The 21,870-nt window shown below is 44.7% G+C and overlaps 1 protein-coding gene across 2 annotated transcripts in view; it reads left to right on the forward strand.

Moving 5' to 3' along the window:
• SCAI (suppressor of cancer cell invasion) overlaps positions 1–21,870 on the forward strand; it is a 92,362-nt gene that overhangs the window by 59,416 nt on the left and 11,076 nt on the right. For both annotated transcript variants that reach the window (XM_044992704.1, XR_006574194.1), the window contains exons 6-14: positions 851–949; positions 2,356–2,452; positions 4,030–4,128; positions 5,265–5,417; positions 13,084–13,185; positions 14,046–14,147; positions 15,387–15,465; positions 17,707–17,806; positions 19,711–19,792. In XM_044992704.1, the coding sequence (XP_044848639.1) occupies positions 851–949; positions 2,356–2,452; positions 4,030–4,128; positions 5,265–5,417; positions 13,084–13,185; positions 14,046–14,147; positions 15,387–15,465; positions 17,707–17,806; positions 19,711–19,792 (913 nt within the window). The remainder of the gene's footprint in view (positions 1–850; positions 950–2,355; positions 2,453–4,029; positions 4,129–5,264; positions 5,418–13,083; positions 13,186–14,045; positions 14,148–15,386; positions 15,466–17,706; positions 17,807–19,710; positions 19,793–21,870) is intronic.

A 21,870-nucleotide genomic window follows, 5' to 3' on the forward strand; every position in this document is an offset into this window, starting at 1 on the left:
CAGCTGTCACCGGGGTGGGTGAGGGGTTCCAGCTAGAGCCCGGCTGCTCTCCGGGTTCCCTGTTCCCAGTCAGGCTGTGCCCTCTCAGCTTGGAGCACAGGTGCTCCCTGGATCCTCGCTTCTGGTTCCCAGACCAACAGCTGTCCAGGCTCTTAGACCTCCTCACTGCCCCCTTAAGTGGGTGGAAACACTCCTGGTGAGGACATGCGCCACCAACAGAAAGAGGGTATTGTGGACATGAACCACCATAGTAATTACTGCAGGAGTTGTAAGTCAACCTTACTTAGGTTGACTTATGTTTCTAGTGTAGACATGCCCTCAGGAGTGGTACAAGACAGCCCCAGGAGGGACCACTCACAGCATTTGTTGCCCAAGAAGATTCATTGCCGAATCAAAAAGTGGATCCCAAAGATGACCCTCATGCCCAAATATTATTCTGCAAGTTTTGTTGACAGTGCTAAAGGTCTGCCTCTTTGACCTCAAGGGTCACTTTAAAGTCTTCCATATCTGTTGCATTGACTTTGCATATTGATTTAGTTACTAGTTTGGGATTTTAAACTGTTGTTCCCCTTAAATCTCCCATGTTAACATATCACCTGTACATATGGGCATGAGCTCCTGACATCTGATCTTTGCTGCTGGCTCCTTCCTTAGACTGTCTGAAATAAAATGGAAGCTCTGGAATCTTCTCCAATCGTGTGCTGGGATTGGGAAACTTCCTTTTTTTAATGTGGCACTCACTTGAGAAGGAGCATGTTTTATCCACTCAATCATCTTGTGTGTCAGTGGCGGGGGTAGGGGTGACAGGACCCTCTACATGGAGCTGTGAGGTAATGTGTTTCTCCCACAGCCTGCGGACATCTGAAACCAGCTATCTGAATGAAGCCTTCTCCTTTTATTCAGCAATTCGACAGAGATCATATTACTCCCAAGTCAATAAAGAGGACAGGTATGACTGTACCAGCATCTTGGGCGCCTCCCCCTCCCCCTCCCCCCCCCCTTTTTTTTTTTAGGGATTAGAGCAATGAGCAGAAGTAGCCTTGAATTGTAAACTGTGATTAAGGGAAAATAACTCGGGTAAGAGCAGCTCTGCAGAGGAAGTCATTGTTAATCCTAATAACCCTGATTATACGCTTTATTGTAGAACCACCAGCCATGTCTGGAGACTAGAGGGATTAGCGATTGGGTTCAGCAGCAAGGAAGACCTTCAGCTGCTCATCTGTGTCCTTCCAAGCCCTTGTTATCAGTGCTGTCACTGGGAATTACCCGCATAGTGTTCTAGAGCTGGGAGATTAATTTGCTCATGCAGAAGCAAAGTAGAGGAAATAATAGGTCCCTTTATTTTTACTTGAAAATTCTCCGAAGTGCAGTGATTTTGGCAGCCTTACCACACTTGACTAGGTAATATGGTCCTCCCCATTCATTAACTATTCCAGAAAGCCCGAGAGGTGTGCTCCTGTGGGGAGCAATCCGGAGCACGGTTCATTCAAAAGGATGCTGCGAGGTGTTGTCTAACACTTCAGGCTCCCAGGCGACTAGGAGGATTCAGTATGAGCAGACACTGAACTCAGGAGGTTCTTGCTGTCAATCCTTTGCTCTGGCTGGGAGGTGAGGTCAGTGGCTAGTTAGAATTGGGGGAGAAGTGATTTGTATTGACTTTTTTGAGAGAGATTTTTATACTGATGATCACTGCAATATAGAATTGCCTGCCAAGTTTGTTACAGGCACTCGAGAATTTTGGACTTGGTTAGCAGGGCCTAGAGACTTAATACTGATTTTCTGAGTGTGCCGTCTGAAAGTCTGCAGATAGACTAAACAACCATTTTAGTGTCCTTTATTGTTGGCCTCAGATCTTAGCTTATTTTTCCTTGAAGAATCTCCCCACTCCAGTCTGGGTGTCTGAACTCCTTCAGACTAGATGTGATTGGCAGAGATGTCCCCTTTAAAGACTGTCAAATGTATTTTACAAAGGTGAAAATATGATAAGATGTTATGTCCCATAATTGAACTTGCAGATGTTTAATGTTCTGTTCTCTCTGATGGTTTGACTCAGTGGTCCAGAATCTCATTTGTGATCCATCAGCAGATAACACAGAGGAGCCAGGTTCTGACCATAAACTGGCAGAAAGCCAGTAGAGCCAGCTCCTGCACCAACCACCCACATCTCACATTAGAGTAGGGGATGTGTGCGAGGCAGCACAGAGCTCTGCTGATCCTTAGCTGATGTGTGGGGCCCTTTAGGGATTATGCACAGCAGGTCTAAATTAGAGCAGCTCCTACATTGCTTGAATTCATGCTGGGGTCAGTACAGATCATCTTTTTCCATGACCACTGCTTTGGTGTTTTCTTTTTCAGGCCTGAACTGGTGGTTAAGAAGCTGCGTTATTATGCAAGGTTTATAGTGGTTTGTCTTTTGCTCAACAAAATGGATGTTGTAAAGGACCTCGTAAAGGTAAATTATATGAGTACAATGGAAAGTGTACATGCCCATGCAATATAGGCCACTAGTCACGCAGAGCTTTTCTTCCTGCATTTAGTGGAATATTTCGGCATCCAGGATATCTCTCTTTCAGTTGAAATCTCACACATAAGATCTCAGCTGCTGTTGTTCCTGTTAATCTTACAGCTTTAACTAAACCTGGCCTTGGGATCTGCAGTGGGAGGAACAACATCCTGATGTGTTTTGGTGTTCTGAGCATCATGTAGACATAAATGACCTGAGCACTTGACCAAAGAGTGGTTTTGCCATGGGTGGAAGGCAGATCTCATGAAGTTGGGTTTGGATAAGCCCCATACAGTGTGGATGTGAATATCACACTTGTTTCAGCTGTCTGAATGCTTTGGGGATCTTCTCTCTAGCCTTGTGCACCTCCCTCCTCTCAGGCCAGTAGCTCCCACTTCTCTCTCTGACCTCAAAAGTCTCCATGACCCTCCCTCTCCGTGAAATCCCTCCCATTTTGATTCTGTTAGCCCTTCTGCTCAGCACAGATTCCTTTCCAATCTGGTACTTGGAATTTCTGAGGTGTTTCTTGCAAATGAAAATAATCTATCGTGCTCTTCCAGAAACCAGATTGGGAAAGACTTGAGACATTAAGGGACTGGAAAGATATAGAATCTGCGTGTGCGCATGGTGGGGGGAGGGAAAGACTTACCTTTCAGAACTGCTTCAAACTTTGGGGGACATTAGATAGGGATTAGGATACAGACCAGGGTATGTCATCGAGCAGCAGTGCATCGTCAGTATGTTTGGAGTTAAGGGAATATCCTGGACCAGATTAGATACTTTATTATTGTGTTTAGGGAAAATGTTACACTCCAGTGGGGTGCTGATTTCCACTTGAAGAGTTTTAACATTAAGGGAAAACATCCACGTAGGCATGGGTGCCTGGAGTTGGGCGGCTGTTTCTGACAACAGTCTTGCTTTCCAAAGAGTAATGACAGGAAAGCCAGACTTCCCCAAGAACATTTCTACACTGCTGCAAGCCACAACCTGGTGTTGGCAGTTTTATGTAGGCTGCGTTGCTCTTTGCCTGTCTAGATCCAATGGGACAGACATCAAAGAGCTGCAGAGCACAGACTAGCAGAGGAGGCAGCTGGAAAGGACAGGCCATTCACTTACAGATAACTTTAAACAAGTTCAGGAATCTTAGATTTGAGTCAGCACTTGTGATAGCAAGAATTTACAATGACCAGTCTGGTAGCATTGTGTGGGTGTGCCAGTTAATTTTGTGTCTGAAATGAGTGCCATCCCTTGCTCTTGTGTTTGTTTGAAAGGTGTTTGTGTTCTCAGAGTGCAAAGTAAGGGTACCTGGAGTCCTGTCTCCTGATGTGGCACATGTTGGCCATCTTCTTGGCCATGTTCCAGATTGGATATGGCCATGTGGGTAGTGACAATCAAAACTTCTATAATTAAATTGCTTAGATACCTCATCCCTGAAGTGCTGAGACCACCTTATTTATGAGAGGTGATTGCCTTAACTTTCAAAAGAGTTATTCATTATTCCTCTTCCTTTGGACTTTTTACCTCAGGAATTATCAGATGAAATTGAAGATTACACTCACCGCTTTAACACTGAGGACCAGGTGGAGTGGAACCTGGTTCTTCAAGAGGTGGCAGCTTTTGTTGAGGTGAGAGTGAAGGAAACCTTGGTCTCTGCAGTTTTGTTTGAAAGTGTCCTTCATAAAAAACCCTCTTGTTTTAAAAGTAAAAGTGGGAACTCTTCACTGCAGACTGTTCTCTGAGGCCATGCCATGGGGAGCAAGCTAGTAAGGAATGGTCTTGTGCGCAGGTGTGCCACACTCCTCTCCAGTCTGCTTATGAAATATTCTGCAGTAGCTGAGCTGTTAAGGAGGCATCAGTGTCAGATCTGCTCAAGCAACATAAAGCTAGCAGCTAGTGGAAGCGTGAGGTTGTGACCTGCTGTCTCCCAGCAATCCACCACCTCTCTTCTTACCACCTGGTGTTCAGGTGACACTGAGATCAGAACACAGCCATTGGCATAGTAACTGCTGTAGAAGGTCTGCCAGCTACAGGCCCATCTCTGTGGGAGGCCCGCTTCTGGCTGCATTAGTAACTTCCAAATATATTTTGATGCTTGCAGGACTGGCATATTATTCTGGCAATGCGTAAGCAATATGTAATGGAAAATACAGTATAATCTTGGCAGTTATACTGGCAGTATGTCTTGGCATAGCTATAATATTGCCCTTTTTATGTCTTGCTACAAAGAAAAATGAGGATTTCTTCTCCAAAATAGGAGATGGTTTCCTGCTCTCCTCCATTTGTACAATGCATATGCACATAAATATGTACGAATACCCATATTATTATATGTAAATAATGCAGGACTTTTCTGCCATGTAGAAGTGTTACCAGTTATCTGCATGGGCTGCATGTGGATTGCCTGCTGCACTCGTGTTAGCGAAGTTTGTTTCCCCTGATTCTGGGAAGCGAAGTCAGATGGCTTATCCTGCATGGGTACATTCTCCTCTCAACTGCACTTAAAGTGCTACAACGCAAATATTTGTGTTTTAAATATCCAAGGTACTTTCTCTTAGTCCCTAGGAGCAGCTCCTTTTCCAAGCTGGAATTGCTCTGCGGCCTTAGGATATAAAAGGCAAATTATTAAGACAAATAAAGTAGTCTTCACGTCAGCTATGGGATGTCTGTTGAGAGTGACAGGATATAGAGTCCCTTTTCCTTGTGGTTGTGGACCCTGTAGGTGTCCTTGAAATTCATGCTCTGTGCGGGTTTATCTTTCCAGGCAGATCCTGTGATGGTTTTAAATGATGACAATACCATCGTAATCACCTCCAACCGACTGGCTGAAACAGGGGCCCCATTGCTGGAGCAGGGAATGATTGTGGGACAGCTCACTCTTGCAGATGCATTAATTATTGGGAATTGCAATAACCAGGTAAAGGAGACTACAAACAATTCCTTGTAATGTTCAGTCTTCAATTGGAATTGAAAACAGTTCATTTTTTTTTCTGATTCTACTAAAGGAAATTGCAGAGTCCAAGAGATGCAAATATAAAATCTTGAGCAATGATGTTGAGTGACTGTAGATTAGCTGAGAGTTTGGCAAACTGAGTAATAACCAGCAAGAACTGTCCTTTCTGTCCTGTTCTTTCGAATGTATGTCCCTATGGGTACTCCACCATAGGATATGCTCGCATCCGAGTGCTCTTGACTGGAGAATGCAAAGCAGTGTCCACAGGACTGCACTGCACAGAGCAGTGCCTTGTGACTCCAAATGAGGGCATATAAGGAGGCCTGGACCCACTGTCACTTAGTTCTTTCTCATCCGGCTGCAGCTCAATATGGAGAGATTGCATGTCCACTCATTCTCAGCTTCCCGCCTTGCTTAAATGTAGCGATTCTTAGTGTCCCCTCCCCCTCGCCCCTGTCTTTCAGTCCTCTGTTTTGGTCCATTAGCGCTCTGGGTGATGCTGAAGACCCTGGGATTTAAGTCCTGCCAGACCTGCCTCAAGTCTTTTTCACTCTAGCGATGGGCATTTGAGCTGCTTCAGAGCCACGCACATCCCATCAAAGTGTAGGGTCTGTGCATTATTTAAAGGTAGTTTAAAGGTAGCAAGGGCAGAGAGTAGGCTGAAGCGCCTGCTAATGGAACACTCAAAAGCCCCAGTGGAGGCTGTTCACTTCCCCCACTGTACATCAACCTCAATCCCAGGGTGCTCCAGTGGCTGTTGCAGCTCCATCAGCACCTCCAGAGGCTAGAACTTCCGAGAAGAAGCCTCATAAATCCCACTCTCAGGAGACCTCGCATTCCTCAAGGGGTACAACTAGGCCTCTGTCTGATTCTGGTACCAAGCCGCCAGTACCGCACAAGAAGCAGCATGAGAAGTCTTCTAATAAACAGTACATGCAGCCATCTCCCCGAGTACTGACTGACATCTCTTGTGCATTGAGATGCACGCTGGCCTCCCACTCATGTTCCACTGTTCGTGCCTTCCCTGCACCAGAGCTCTGAGGTCAGAAGTTCCTCTACAAGCCTCTCTGGTACCATGCTTTCCTTTTCAGCCCAGAGTCCTTCTCCAGGTTCCAGTACTGACCAGACTTCTGGATACCATAGCCTACGAGCACTCTCCAGATTTCTCTCCACAGAGGACCTCTTTTATAACTGGAAGAACTGGAATCTCCCCTGTTACGGACCTCTCTAAACGCTCCATCCCCAGTACTGCATGAACACCTCCAACCACAATCCTCCCAGACTGAACCCCAGTACCGGCACCTATATCTTATGTTCCCCCTTTCAGCCCCAGGAATGATACTGCTTTTGACTCTGAGGTTCTGGTACAGGGCTCTTTCTTTTGGCACCATACCATCACACCCTGCTGAGTCCATGTACAATCTTATGCTGATGACTTTTGGGCTTTCCAAGCCCCCCCTGAACTGCCTGGCACAATCCCTCCAGATCCTATGACAAGAGGTCCAGGAGTCTCAACACTCGTTGGTGGACATTCTAAATATCACCTTTCAAGAAAATTCCTCTCCCAATCAATGAGGCTCTGTTATCGCCTATTTGCACAGTCTAGCAAATACCTGCTACTATCCAACCACCTGCAAATGAGCAAGGGAATAGAGTGGTTTTTTTCCTCCTCCTTCCCAATTCCCTGGAGGTGGGTGCGGCTAATAAGAGAAATCAACAAACCCACTCCAGACTCTCTCCTTATGATAAGGAGTCCAAACATTTAGACCTGGGTAGAAAAAGCTGCTACTCTGCGTCTCTCCAATTTAAGGTGGCAAACTACCAAGCCCTGTGGTGAAATATGATTTTAATACATATTCCAGGTTCACACATTTTATTGAACATCTGCCACAGGATGAGAGGGAACAATTTCAAACCCTCATTTCAGAGGGTCAGTTTATAGTTAAAATCTCCCTCCGGATGCGACAAACCTGCCTGTGGTTATGCAAAGGGCATCCTGGCTCCAGTCTTCTGGTCCCCAGAGAGGTGCAGAGTATGGTTGAAGATGGCCTTCCCTTTAAAGAGTCCAAGCTCTTCAGTGCTCCACACCCTGAAGGACGCAAGGGTCTCTGGGAACTTTGTTTCTGCAACAGAGATGGTTTAGTAGGTTCCAAATGTCAGAGCTCTTTGTACTGTTACAGTACCATCCGCAGCAGACTTTTCCCAGACATTTGGGCTTTCACAGGAGGAGATCTAGACCAGTGTTTCTCAAATGCGGCCACCAGGGACCTTTCTTGAGGCCACAGCCTGCTGTGCTAGGGGGGAGTAGCAAAGCACCCCGCCTTGGTGTTGATTGCTGGGGCTGCCAGCAGGGGTTGGGCCCTGCCCCCCCCCTCTGGAGTCACCTGGGGTACACGCTGGAGGATCAGGCAGCCAGTGAGTTCCCCACCTTTCTAGGGGTGGCGGGGCTCAGGTTTTGGGCTTGAGCCCTGGAATGGTGGGGTGGCAGGCTCTGGCCGGCGGGCGCCAGTCCCGGGCTAGGCTCCAGGCTCCGGTGGAGGGGCTTTAGGCTCCCCTTAAGCCTTCCAGAGCTTAATTTGTCCCCAGGCGTGGTGGGGCTGAGTAAGTCCACTGTGAAAAGTGATACTTGTATGTTTAATATCACTTTTCACAGCAGACTTACTAGCTAGCAATAAATAATTACAACCATTGGAACATGTGTATGTGCATATTTATTTGGTTTTCCTAAAGCTAATTGTGTTAGGAAAAAGTGTGAGACCGGCCACCAACAAGCACTCTGAGGCCACCAAAAAGTTTGTCCTGAGACCCCCTGATTTAGACCTCAAAAAAGGTCTACAATCCCCTTCTGCAATGTCTGCACCTCCCACTAATAAACGGTTTTAACCCCTTAGTCAAGGGCTCTGAACAACTTTCTTTCCCAGATCCTGTGCTGTACAAGCCATACTTTCCCACTTTCTCCCTGCCTGGGAACAGGTTACCTCAGATAAATGGATATTGGTAGAGCCCTGCAAATCTGAGAATATCCACTTCATATCTGCAAATATCCGCGGACCATTTCTGAGGATAGTAGATCAGATGCAGATACGATCGCGCAGGGCTCTTCTCACCAGCGATGCCTGGCCTGTGGTATCCGGCTCGGACAGCCTGTGGGGTGCAGCACGCACTGGGCTGGAGGCCAGCAGCCAGTGGCTGGGGCTGGGCAGCAGGGCTGTCCAGCATCCACTCACCATACAGCTTCCTGTCCAGCAGCTTGGGCCTCTCGGGTAGCGCCAGCATCCACACCATGGCCTGGCAGCAGTGGCTGCGCTCTCAGGCCCGGCCCACAAGCTCCTGGGCACCCCACTCCTCCGCCCCACTGTGATGCGATAAGCACTACTGCTGAGTGCCATCGTTAGCCCCTGGGAGCATCATGTGATGCAAAGTCCCTTCTCCCAGCCCCTCCCTCCATGCTGCCCCTTCTTCTTGAGACCCTGCCTCCATGCTACTCCTTACCTCCAGTCCCCACCCTTGTGCTGCCTCTTCCCTGTAAGACCCTGCCCCCACCACGCTTGCTTCCCCTCCCCCATCACTAGACGACTTGCTGCTGTGGGTACAGATGTGGATACAAGTAGAAGACGGATTGCACGTTGATCCTGGTGGATGCGGAGCCACATTTTTGTATCCGCACAGGGCTCTAGGTATTGGAGGTGATCAATGTGGGATATTCTATCCACTTCCATACTCTTCTCCCCCGCCCCCCCACGGCACCGTCATTCTCTGTCCCTCTTCAGGGACTCCTCTCACAAAGATCTCTTAAAACAAGGCGTCCAGTCTCTCCTACTCTTGCGGTCAGTTGGACCTGTTCCCCCAGAGTTCATTGGAACAGAGTTTTATTCTATCTATCTCCTCATTCCCAAGGGGTTAGAGGATGGAGACCAATCCTCGACCTCAGAAACCTGGACACCTATATCCTTTCACAGCACTTCAGCATGGTGACACTAGCTGCCGTCATTCCAATTAAATATGGGAGACTGGTTTGTTGCCCTTGACCTCCAGAATGTCTACTTTCATGTAGCCATCTTTCCTCCCTTTTCCCCCCCCTCCATCCCACAAACATTTTGTATGTTTTGCAATAGGCTCAGAACACTACCAGTACCAAGTGTTGCCAAACACACTTTAAACACAATTTGCCTTGGACAAAGGAATGCATGTTGGTCAGACAAGCAGAAATAATGGAGGTATACTTACATGAAAGGTAAACAAAGCCATCAACCTAGCAAGTAGGGGGGAGATGCCTCTTATCTGTTAATAACTGAGGGGTCTGAACCTCAGATAAGTAATTGAATCAACTGAATACAAATTACTGTATTAGAAAATTGTTTTTAGTAAGGTCTTTTATGAAAGCCTGTGACTTACTGGTGATTAATATCATAATGCATACGTTTCGGAAATACTATATGAGAAATTATGGATACTCACTGATATGCTTCAAAGTCTGTGACCAAACACAGGGAGAAACTGGTTTTCTCCTGAACTCGAGAGAAGGCAGCTAGCAACCTGTCTCCAATGTAAATTGAGCAGCGTGGAATAAAAACGGGGAGACTTATTTACATAGGAATCAGCAGGGGGATTGAGACTGCCCTGACAACACTGTGGCCCTGTATCCTGCTATGTGCTTACCTGCTCTGCCTGTGTTCCTCAAGACCTTGCTTAAACTGCAACAGGAAAGGGAGGTTATCCTCATAACACCGTTCTGAACAACACAAGTGTGGTACTTGAACCTCCTTCACCTCTTTTTGGCAATGCCTCCCAGACTTTCTCTCGCGAAGGATCTCCTGTCCCAGAACTCTGGGACCCTGATCTATCTGAACCCCCTCCCCCCTGAATCTGAGAGTATGGTTCCTAGATGGTTCTTGAGCATGGGGCTAATATGTTTGGATAAGGTCTAGTCAGTTCTCCTATCTACCAGGAAACTTAGTACTCGCAAAACTTACCTTCAAAATTAGAAATACTTCCATTCCTGGGGTTCTCTGATGCTGGTATAGACTGAAGAGGTGTTCTGCTCTCCAAAATCCTAGACTAACTATTGGATTTGTAGACATGCCGTCTAGCAATGAGTACATTTGCCCATTATCACTGCCTTCCACTTTTTGAGGGCTTCTCAGTTTTTTGCCCATCCCATTACAGGTCTGTCTCCTCTTACGTGGGGGTTCCGTTCCACAGTTAGCGTGTAAAGCGAAAACCACGTATAGTCAAAATTACATTGAGTTGAATGGCGGGCGGAATTGCCCACACTACAGAAACAGTATTTAAATTATTGTTCTCTTTTTTTTGCCGACCGCGTAAAGCTGAAATTGCGCATGTTAAATGCACGTAAGATGTGACAGACCTGTACAGCCAGATTCCTCCAGGGCTTACATGAGTTGTTTCTTCGGTATGGCCTCTGGCCCCTCAATGGGAATTTTTAATTTGGTTCTCAGTGCCCTGAGGAAAACCGCCTTTGAACTGATGGCTACCTGTTCTCTCCTCCACTTCTCCTTCAAGACTTCATTCTTTATAGGCATCACTTCACGTAGACATATGAGAGAGCTCAGTGCTCTGATGGCAGACACACCATTTACTACCTTGTATAGAAATATGGTTATGCTATATCACATCCTTGCTTCTTCCAAAGGTATCTTTTGGAATATCGTATTAATCAAGAGATCCACTTACCAGGTACTCAAAGCATCATGCTTCCAGAGAGGTGGCCAGCCTACATACACTGGATGTCCGAATGGCTCTTGCCTTCTACGTGGACAGGACTAAGATCTTCTAGGCCTCTCTCAGATTATTTGTAGACTTTTCACAGAGGGAAGGACAACCAGTTTCCACTCAGAGTCTTGAAATGGGTTTCGGGTTGCTTTTTAACCTGTTATGAATCCGCTGGGATGCAGCCCCTTCACGGAGTGACAGTACATTCCACTAGAGCTCAGTCCATATCTGTAGTTCTCCTGAAAGACGTTCCCATAACAGAAACTTGTAGGACTGCAATTTGGTCTTCTGTTCATGCCTTAGCCAAGCATTGTGCCATTTTACCTGCTTGGAGGGATGATGCTACATTTGGTGATGGTCTTTTGAATTTTCTTGGACTGGTCTCCTCGTTGAGTTACTGCTGGGGAGTCTTCTTCAGGTATGTGTCCCTATAGGTGCTCCACCATAGAAGAGGTTAGTTATCTTGCAGTAACTTTGAGTTCTTCAAAATGTTTTGTTCGTATGGGTGCTTCCCTTCCCCTTTTCTCTCAGCTGTGGAGCTCTGCTTCACACTCAAGAAGGAACTGAGTGACAGCATGTTCGTGCCTCTTGTTATATGCCCTCACTTGGAGGCACAAGGTGCTGCTAGGTGCAGCCCTTCACACAGTACTTTGCATTCTTTAGTCAAGAGCACGTGGGCACATCCTACGAAAGAGCACCCATAGGGAAAAAATGGTCAAACTCAAGTTACTGCAAGGTAAGGGACCTCTCCATGTCAGCCCACTGCCGCATAACTTTTTTACCACTTATATCCATTATGCTAGTTAAAAATGATCTCTTCTATCTGATACCCAAAGCCTGTTGTGCGCTGTAGTCGTGCACAGACTCACCCGGCGGCGCCTCCTGCTGGCGTCCTAGGAATTAGCTCTTTTTCCAGCCTTGGAGTGCCCTCTGCAGGCCAAAGTCTCGTCACTCACTGCTTTGGCCCCCATGTCCGCCTGGACCTGGTGCCACTTTCCTCAGGGTGCTGCCCCCCAGGCAGTACTCCCACTCTCTGGGTCTCCCCACCCAGGGGAACCCCCCACCCACCGTCCCCACCTCGCCTCAGTCGTAGGCTACTGCCAGTCACCAACTAGCCCCAGCGCCCTGGGGCAGACTGCAGTATAAGCCACTCATCACAGGCAAGGTTGGGTTTGGACCTGCTGCCTCTACCTACAGCGGGGCTGCCCCTTGCAACTTCAGTACCTGTTTGGCCTTATACTAGGCTGCAGCCTGGGGGGTTTCCAGGCCAGAGCTCCCCGGCTCCCGTGGCCTTTCCCCAGCCCTGCTGCACTCCAGGTACCTTCTCTAGCTCCCCAGCAGCCAGGCCTGTCTCCCTCCACAGCTAGAGAAGACTGTGTGTCTGCACAGCTGAGGCTGCCTCCCCAGTCAGCCCAGCCTAAGGCTCCCAACCCCAGCCCTCTCCAAGGGCTGGTTTTTAACCCTTTCAGGCTGGGAGTGGGTGACCACCCTGCTACATGCGCATTTAAAACATGCTAGTGCCATGTCTTTTGTGGGACAGTCTGTCTGGAAAAACCCGATCTGTTGCATCACTGTGATGTGACACTTCCATATGAGGGTCACATCACAGGTGATGCAACAGATTTAATGTCTTTCCAAACAGCCTGGGGAAATTTTCTGTCTTTAGCTAACAATGTCAAGTGGCTTTCATATCTCACCTCTATAATTTTTCCATGTCAGCAGTGGGGTTACAAGTATCTTAACCAAATGTTGGGCACTTTTAGATATTGTAGTCTGTCACTCTAATCTTTTCAGTATGCAGTTCAATGCTCTTACCTGGGTAATTCTAAGGAAACAGAGTACCTATTTACCCCGTGCCAGACAGGATGCATTAGTGATGGCAGTGTTCCTCTTGCAGGTAAAGTTCAGTGAATTAACGGTTGACATGTTCCGAATGTTGCAAGCACTGGAAAGAGAACCAATGAACTTGGCTTCACAGATGAACAAACCTGGAATGCAGGTGAGTTTCATTTTCAGTTGCAGACTTGGCAACAGAATTCTATTAACTTTAGTCTATCTTCTCTGTATGTAGAGCATGGCAGCTGTGTTGTTATAACTCTTATTCTGATACTTACAGAAAGGGGGTTCAAACTCTAGAGTTGGACTTGGGTAACAGTGGCTTCTCTATTATATGTGGAAGCTTCAGTAGCAAGTATTGTTTGGTTCTAATGGAAAGACTTTATCTTGTTTGCTGTCCTCCAAAAGCCCCTCTGTTTTCTTTTTGCTTATTGGACTTTCAGTTTGTCCCTCTCATTTGGGTCATCCCTGTTAGTATAGTCTAGAGTAGATATTTAGGATGCATTTTGTGTTTCATCTGTAGACAAAGGGGAGAATTGCCAGTCCTTGTTTTTTGTCAGCACACTTCACAGCAGTGTGTTGAGGTACAAATAAAATGGAAGAAAATGTTTGTATCTTGGAAGAACAAAGTAAAAAACGTGGAGCTAGAATGAGGCCGATGTGTGCTTTTATCAGGGAGTGTCCTTGAAAATATGGTCAGGGAGCTTTATTAAGGGATCGGGAACTAACTGAATTGGAGACTGCATTTTCTCACCTTGTTCTCTTGAAATTATAATCCAGGATTAAAGCAGGATTTGGGTGGCAAATTAAATTGAGGGTTAAGCCTGAATACTGACTGTCAAATGGTTTCTGACCTGAACTTTGTTACTGTGGTACTAAGTAGAGAATGCTACATGGGCAGACCGGTATGTTAGGGAAGCACGTTGAAGATGAATATTCAGATAAATGGAAGTTTAAAGATAAAGATATATTAGGAATATACATGGTGTGCTTTTTTTGTTTTGTTTGTTTGTTTTTAAATAGGAGTCGACTGAGAAACCTGCTAGGCGGGAAAATCCCCATAAGTACTTGCTGTATAAACCTACCTTCAGCCAGCTGTATACGTTCTTAGCAGCAGCGTTCAAGGTTTGTAAAATCAGGTGTATTTGTCAGTTGATTTAAAAAACAACAACTCTGGAATGGTACACTTTGCTAAAGAAAAGTAACTGAGTCAAGAAAACCCCTTTCTTTTTTTATTTTTCCTGAAAACTAAGGCGTTAGTAGCCTTTTTAAATTGTAAATGACAAAAGGTTAATCTCCATCCTCTTCATAGGATGGAAATTTTAATGACTTATTTGTCTGTCTTAGTGGCAGATTATCTGATCTAAATATATAAGTATCTTTTTACTAAGAATTCTACAAAGGTAATGGCTAAATTCATTTCCAGTTAATATAGTTGTAGGGCCCAGTATATTTAATTGTTTGTACCAGCAGCAACTGGGGGATTTAGTTGCTAAAAACAACTTGTTTCTTTACAGAGGAAGCAGTGTCACAGCTGATGAGCCTAAAATGAAACTTCCTGGCTGTGTTTGGTGTTGTGCGTGCCTGCATGCTCAGTCTCTCCCCCAGAAAGCAGGGGTCTCTGATATGTCGGTGCTCCCATGCAGGGCGTGAACGGAAAGGTGGCACATGGATGCATATGCATTGCTTGCACAGACTCGTGCAGGATCCAGCACCCTGGGTTATTTTTTGGCAAGTTGCCCAACTGAGAAGTTTTGGGATATTATTTTTGTTGCAGGCCCTTTTTTGCGGGGGGGAGAAGGGGAATGGGGAGCCAAGACCTCCTTCAGAATTCTGGGACAGCTGGAGATTGTCTGCCCAAGGAACCTTGACTTAACTCTTAGATTCCACATTCCAGGAAGTCTGTGTCTAGATATTAGGATAGAGGGGATGTGTGGGAAATGGTGCTCTTACAGCCTCTGAACCCGGCGTATCAATCAGATATTTAAAAAGATACAACTGAGTACCTCTGCAGCACGCATCACTGTGTGTACCCATATGGATCACTTGATTACCTTTTCTGTACATTCCCTCTGAAGCACCTGGCATTGGCCACTGTTGGAAGACAGGATACTGGGCTTAGATGAGCCATTGGTTTGACCCATCATGGCTGTTCTTATCCCAAATGCCCATTGATTCAAGAAGTGTCTGTGTAAGCGATATAGATACATGCAAAAGAGCCACATAAGGGTGAAGGGCAGCCGGGGCAGGGGAGTTGCACCTGTAAATACCAATGATTTTATCGGGCTGATACAGAATGTACGTAGCATGTTACAATAACTGTCTGAATTTTCCTCCTGCCCCTTTCCTTTGCTTGAAATTCAGGAGCTGCCTGCAAACAGCGTGCTGCTGATCTACTTGTCGGCCACTGGCGTGTTTCCCTCAGGTCGTTCGGATAGTGAAGGTACAATAAAGGAATGCTCCCTGTCATGAACAGGGCTTGAATTTGCTTTATATTTCAGGATAAGTGGCCCACAGAGATCTCGCTAAACTCCTTTTAAAGGACAAGTCCAATTTCATATGCCCATCTACCTACCAAGACTTGCTTTCTTTTGGATACACAGCAGCTAATTCTATGTGTTTAGCACACAATAACCTACTGACTTGAAATCTTTTCAAAGGACATGACCAAGTTTTTGAAAGATGTGACATTTTTAATATTTCATAAGTTTTGAAGACACATGGCTCAATTGGCCAATCAGTGAAGAGTTACCATAATAAAATGGTTCAACAACATCTGGCATTTCTTTCCAATCTGAAGTATCAAAATAGATGTTCAGGAGAATGGTGGCAAAAGGGCTGAAGGGCTCTCTGCAGAGATTGTTGTACTCCTTATACGTTTATTGATGTGACAATTCAAGCTCTTGTCATGATTTTAATAATTCCCCTCACCTCATCTTCCCCTGTTGTTCAACCCAGCAGAATATTGGGATGCAGATACAGTCTAAAAATCTAAAACTGGCCAACTACTGCAAATGGAGTCAAAAGATTGTTACTTTTCTATAACTTTCTTTAAAGGAAGAAATTATTTGAAACATCCTAAATATTGTATACTCTTCATCTGTTTGAGACTTGCATTCCTTTATAAGATGCATGCTTGTTTCATCTTCCTTGCATGATTTGTGAATCTTTCAAAATGCTAAAAGAAAAAAAATCCCTGCAAACTTTCTATTGTGGCAGTGATTTTTTTTTTGTAATTACTTTTAACATTTTACAGTGTGATGCAACCCAGACAGCTTGGTCTTAACTATATTGTGTCCCTTGTAACCTGCATTGTATCCAACTTCACTGCATGCCTTGTTCTAACTTACTACTCTACTGTACTACTCAATCTTTGTCCTATGGAGAGCTCCATAAGCAACTTTTCAGGTCCCAGGGGCTTGCATGATGAATCAGATTGCAGTCAGTCGTGTGTGTATTGTTGTTTTTAAATAGGAAAGTGTGGCCTGCAAAAACTAAAATTCCCAGCATGTAGTGCTCTGTATTAAAGAAGAGGGAGCTGCAGGTTGCATTGTTAAATTATACAGACCAGTTTTGGCTGACAGGTCACACTTAAGCCACATGTGACAGCACTAAATGAGAGTTTGCTCTGTTCCTGACATCTTAAAGCTTCTCTTACAAGTAATAATTGTTTATTGAGGGGAAGGGGTTTTCAGGTGTAGACAGGGAAGGACTATCTGCAAATGAAATAAGTGATGAAATCCAACTGTGCAGAATTAGGAAGTCCCAGTATATATGCAATTCTTCCATTAATACTAGAGTTCCATTACTCCCACTAAACTGAGAAATATATCCATGTCTGTACCAGCACACTCTTGCAGGGACCATTGATATTTCTGTGGAGACAGCAATTTTTTAAATTTCTACACTGTCCACCAGTCAGCCCAGATGCTGTGCCCAATGGAATAATCACTAAGCTTGCAGTAGGACCACACAAAACACTGCAACATAGCTTTTAAAACTGTGTAATATTTTATTAGAACTTCAGAAACAACAGAATTCCAAAGACTAGCTAGCCATCACTTTGGATCTGAAATCTGGCTGATAATGTTGGATTGTTACTAGGTTTAAAAACCAACTTTTCTTCAACTTATGAGATTTGTTTATAGAGCTCCTAGTAGTGCTCTGATGGCTGCAAAGGCTGGTATTGTGGCTGCCCTGGGAAAGTTCAAGTTTTGAAATTGATTGATCTTAACTCCTTAGAAGGACAAATTCTGACTCTGGAATATATTGATTCAAGTCGTATTTAAAATTTGTCTTGATTTGTCCTGTATGAAATATATGTAAAGTTCTTTTCCTGTCCCCGGTGCATCTGTTGACCTAGATGTGCATTCCTTTTACTACATAGCCTAATGGGTTACAGTAGATGTCTTGATTCTGATTTCTACATTGTTTTGAAGAATAAATGAATAATGTGGAAGTTACAGCATGCTCAGTATTACCAGACCAGAAGGTTAGTCACTGAAATGACCAAAACACACACATTTTAAGTTGCATGGCTAGTAAATTGTAAACTCTCCATCATTACTTTTTCTTGAAGCTCTAGTAGTTCAGATTCATTACTTTTTTTTTGTCCTACACCTATAATCACTTCATCCAAGTTATGGCGTGACAGCTAATCTCGTCTCTTTTTTGACATTTGTAGGCCCATATGATTTTGGTGGGGTCCTTACAAACAGTAACCGGGACATTATAAATGGTGATGCTATCCACAAACGGAACCAATCTTACAAGGAGATGCACTGGTGAGTTTCATGGGTTCAGCAAGGGGAAATAAGTGGCAAGCAAGTTTGGTTTGTTTGTTTGTTTTTTTCTTCTCGTAAAGATGCACCAAACCCTATTTAACTTTTCTGGAAAAATGTGTGCATTTATTTTATATATATGTGTGTGTGTGTATATGTGTATATGTAATAATCAAATGCATAGGTCACAAAACTTTAGAGTTGGAGTGAGTTTCCTGTCTGATGAACTAGTAGTGAGAGGGCAAGAAAATGCACACCTGGGAGGAGTCAGTCTGGATGCTTAACTTCTGTTGAGCTGTATTTACCACCCGTCATCTCCACCTACATCTAGATGACACTTGTCTACACTAGGAAAGTGGGTTGTTTTTTTTTTAACTGGTGTAGCTATACCAGCAAACCCTACTAGTGTAGATGAAGTTTACATCAGCATAAAAGTGCTTCTGCCAGCGCAGCTTATATAGTTCTCTGGCAGAAGCACTTTTTTGCCAGTGTAAACTGCAGCTATGCTAGAGCTCGTATTGACATAGCTATATTGGTTTCTCACACACACACACACACACACAAACAAACTCTGTATTTAGCGAGGTTGTTCGTATGGCACAAATACTCATGACAGTGTATTTGGCTCTTAGCTGTTCAGTGCATGTAGGTCTGGTGATAACAATTATACGTTCAGAATGGGGACTAGAACTCAGAATCCTCAGTTTCAAAACTCATGGCCTCTAGCCGGTGACTTAAAGGGCAAATCTCACTATCTGTAGAAGTATGGCAGTAATCTCCGCTCCCCGGCCCCCTTCTGAGTGTTTCTCACTAAAAAGTATGAACAGACTTAAGCAGAATTTCACTTCAGGAACAGTCCTATATTTGAAAGGTGGTTCCTAGGGTTAGTGTGCCTTGGGGGCAGGTGCTTTCCCCAAATCCCGGATGTTCAGGAGGAACGGCATCAGGACTCTTATTGGAGCACTTTGCTGACTGAGTGGATCCTTCTTTCCCTCCCACTGTCCTGTGTGGTCAAGGGGAAGGAGAGGACCTGCACCCCTTCAGGCCCAGCCCCTTGTTACTTTCCTGAAAGGCTAGAAAAGATTATGTTGTCTCATACTTAGGATGCTACCAAATTCAAGGTCCATTTTGGTCTATTTCATGGTCATAGGATTTTAAAAATAATAAATTTCATGATTTCACATATTTAAATCTGAAATGTCAGTGTTGTAATTATAGAGGTTCTGACCCAAAACAGAGTTGTGGGGGCGGGGGGTGGCAAGGTTATTTTAGAGGGGGCTGCAATACTGCTACCCTTACTTCTGTGCTGCTGCTGGCGGGGGGCTGCCTTCAGAGCTGGGTGCCTGGCCAACAGCCACCCAGCTCTGAAGGCAGTGCAGAAGTAAGTGTGGCAATACCGCTACCCCCCTAAAATAACATTGCCACCCCTCTGCAACTCCCTTTTGGGTCAGGACCCCCAATTTCAGAAATGCTTGTCTCCCCCATTAAATCTGTATAGTATAGGGTAAAAGCACACAAAAGACCAGATTTCACAGTCTGACATGTTTTTCATGGCTGTGAATTTGGTCGGGCCCAACTTATGCTAAACCATCTTGGATGTCGGCTGTGGTGTCCAGCTCTTTCTAACGTTTTATATCACCTCTTTACATCCTCTCTAGTTTGGGGCTAATACTCTGTGGGTGACTGCAAAAAAACTTCCGCCTAAATATTCTGTTTGTTTTTCCTGTAAAGTGAGCTACAACTTGAGTATTAGGCTTTCTTGTTCCATCCTACTGTTCTCCCTTTGATGTGGGCAGCTATGTGCCTAAGGAGAAACCTCCTCGCTCAGAGCAGGACAGCGCGACCCCTGTAGCAGCTTCACAGAAAGTTCTAGTACTGTGTGAATTGTCTCATCTTTCTCTTTTTAGCCTTCACCCTGGTGATCTCTACCCTTTCACAAGAAAGCCCCTATTTATCATTGTGGACTCCTCAAACAGCGTTGCCTATAAGGTAAGATTTTGAAAGCAGACGTGTGATGGAGTACGGTGCCAATCCCCAGGTAGCCTACAGTTTTATAGTGTTTGTTTTTTTTTAATGCATTGTATTTAGTTCTTTTTGTCGGGGTTGTGCGTGCTGGGCAGGATCTGATCCTTTAAAGAGGAACAAGAACAGAAGCACATGAATGGCTGCTCACTGGAAAGTAATAAATCCTCTTGGAGGGGGAAAAAAGCAGTTTAAGATTGGGACTGGTGAGAGATTTATATTTTGTTATATACCAAAGATAATTTCTTTTTCCGGGGGGATTACTTAATCTGCTTTTCTGCTCCAGATATCTAACCCTCCTACTCAGAGCTGCTTTAAATGGCAGAAAAGTGTCAATGCAGAGTTTTGCCTTGTAAATAGGTATGTTCATTTATCTGGAAAAAAATATCTGAATGAGAAAAAAATAACAAATAAGAAATTAAAAGACAAATGTGTTACAAAAATTAGATATACATTTAGCATCTCCTCTTGTATAATATGTGCTAGAAAAATGACAAACTCCTGTGACTGAATTATTCAGAGAGACAGAGAATTATTCAGTGCCAAATCCTCATTAGCAATCTACAATTTAGGTAATGTGGAAGCAAGTGTGATTAATTCCAGAGGCACCAATCACCTCTGGATGACATTTTATTAGTGAATGTAATGTTCAGAAACATGCTGGGTATGCAAAACTGTCACTTCCTAATGCCTTCCTCTTACAACTTGACTTATTTACAGTTAGACAAATGGTCATTTGCAGCTCTATTTCTAAGGAGCATTAGGGATGTCTAGTGGCCAAATATGCCTGTTCTCTCTTCAGTGTCCATTGTCTGTTTCCCCTGTTTAGAGAGGGATGTCGGATAACAAGACTCTAGACTGTTCTCAGTGGTAAAAGATGACAGAACAAGGAGTAATGGTCTCAAGTTGCAGAGGGGGAGGTTTAGGTTGGACATTAGGAAAAACTTTTTCACTAGTAGGGTGGTGAAGCACTGGAATGGGTTACCTAGGGAGGTGGTGGAATCTTCTTCCTTAGAGGTTTTTAAGGTCAGGCTTGACAAAGCCCTGGCTGGGATGATTTAGTTGGGTTTGGTCCTGCTTTGAGCAGGGGGTTGGACGAGATACCTCCTCAGGTCCCTTCCAACCCTGAGATTCTATGATTCTATGACTCAGCATATCAGTAATCATATAATTCAAAATTAGTCTAGTCTATCATAAATTTGGGAACACTTTGACCTAAATGACATAACACTGCGTTGCTTTTCTTAGTGTCTTTTTGTCAAAGCATCTTGAAGGATTTTGCAATCACTAATGCAGTTGGTTTCACCATGCCCTTTTGCTTGTAGGTATTATCCCAATTTACAGAAAGGGGGATAAGTGATTTGACCACAGCCACAAGAAAATCAGTGGCAGAGATGGAAATAAACCCAGATCTCTTGATTTTTTCATTCCACCTTAATCACAAGACCATTCTTCCTCCCTTCCTATTATAGTTTCTGAAAAAACATGTAGGCCTGGTATGGGAGAGGGCAGAACTAGGGAACCTCAGTACACATACAACTCTGGACATGCATGTTCTCTGCAGGGGGAGGTCATGGATTCCCTCATTTGGGCTTGCATCTCACATGACTCTTAAACAATAGTTTTGGAAGAAAGTTGCTTTGTAAACTCAGGAATAACTCAATCCTTTCCAAATGGAGACTGTAGAATTTCTGTGCGGTCAATAAGACAAACACCCGTCTCAGCCTGAGTTCTGCTCCTCATTGTGCTTTGTGTTTGGTCAGTGAGCCAAACCTCTAACTTCTTATCCAGTGCATTAGTTGTTATGCCAAAGCTCACGGACCAGCCAGCAGAAGAAAAGAGCAGGGAGGCACCTCAGCTCCCAGCTTGTGTGCAAGGGGAAAAGTGGGTACTCTGGTGTTCCTTGGAATTATGTTAGCTGCTAGGAACTTGTAGGACATTGGTGATTATATGGACTCCATTTTTTGTGACTGTCTAGAGACAACTCAGGAAAGTTAGTGTGACTGTTTGAAATAGTTTTGTAAACAATGTTAAGGACCTCGTGT

This window comes from Mauremys mutica, chromosome 18 (assembly GCF_020497125.1).
Source record: "Mauremys mutica isolate MM-2020 ecotype Southern chromosome 18, ASM2049712v1, whole genome shotgun sequence".
Classification (NCBI taxonomy): domain Eukaryota; kingdom Metazoa; phylum Chordata; order Testudines; family Geoemydidae; genus Mauremys; species Mauremys mutica.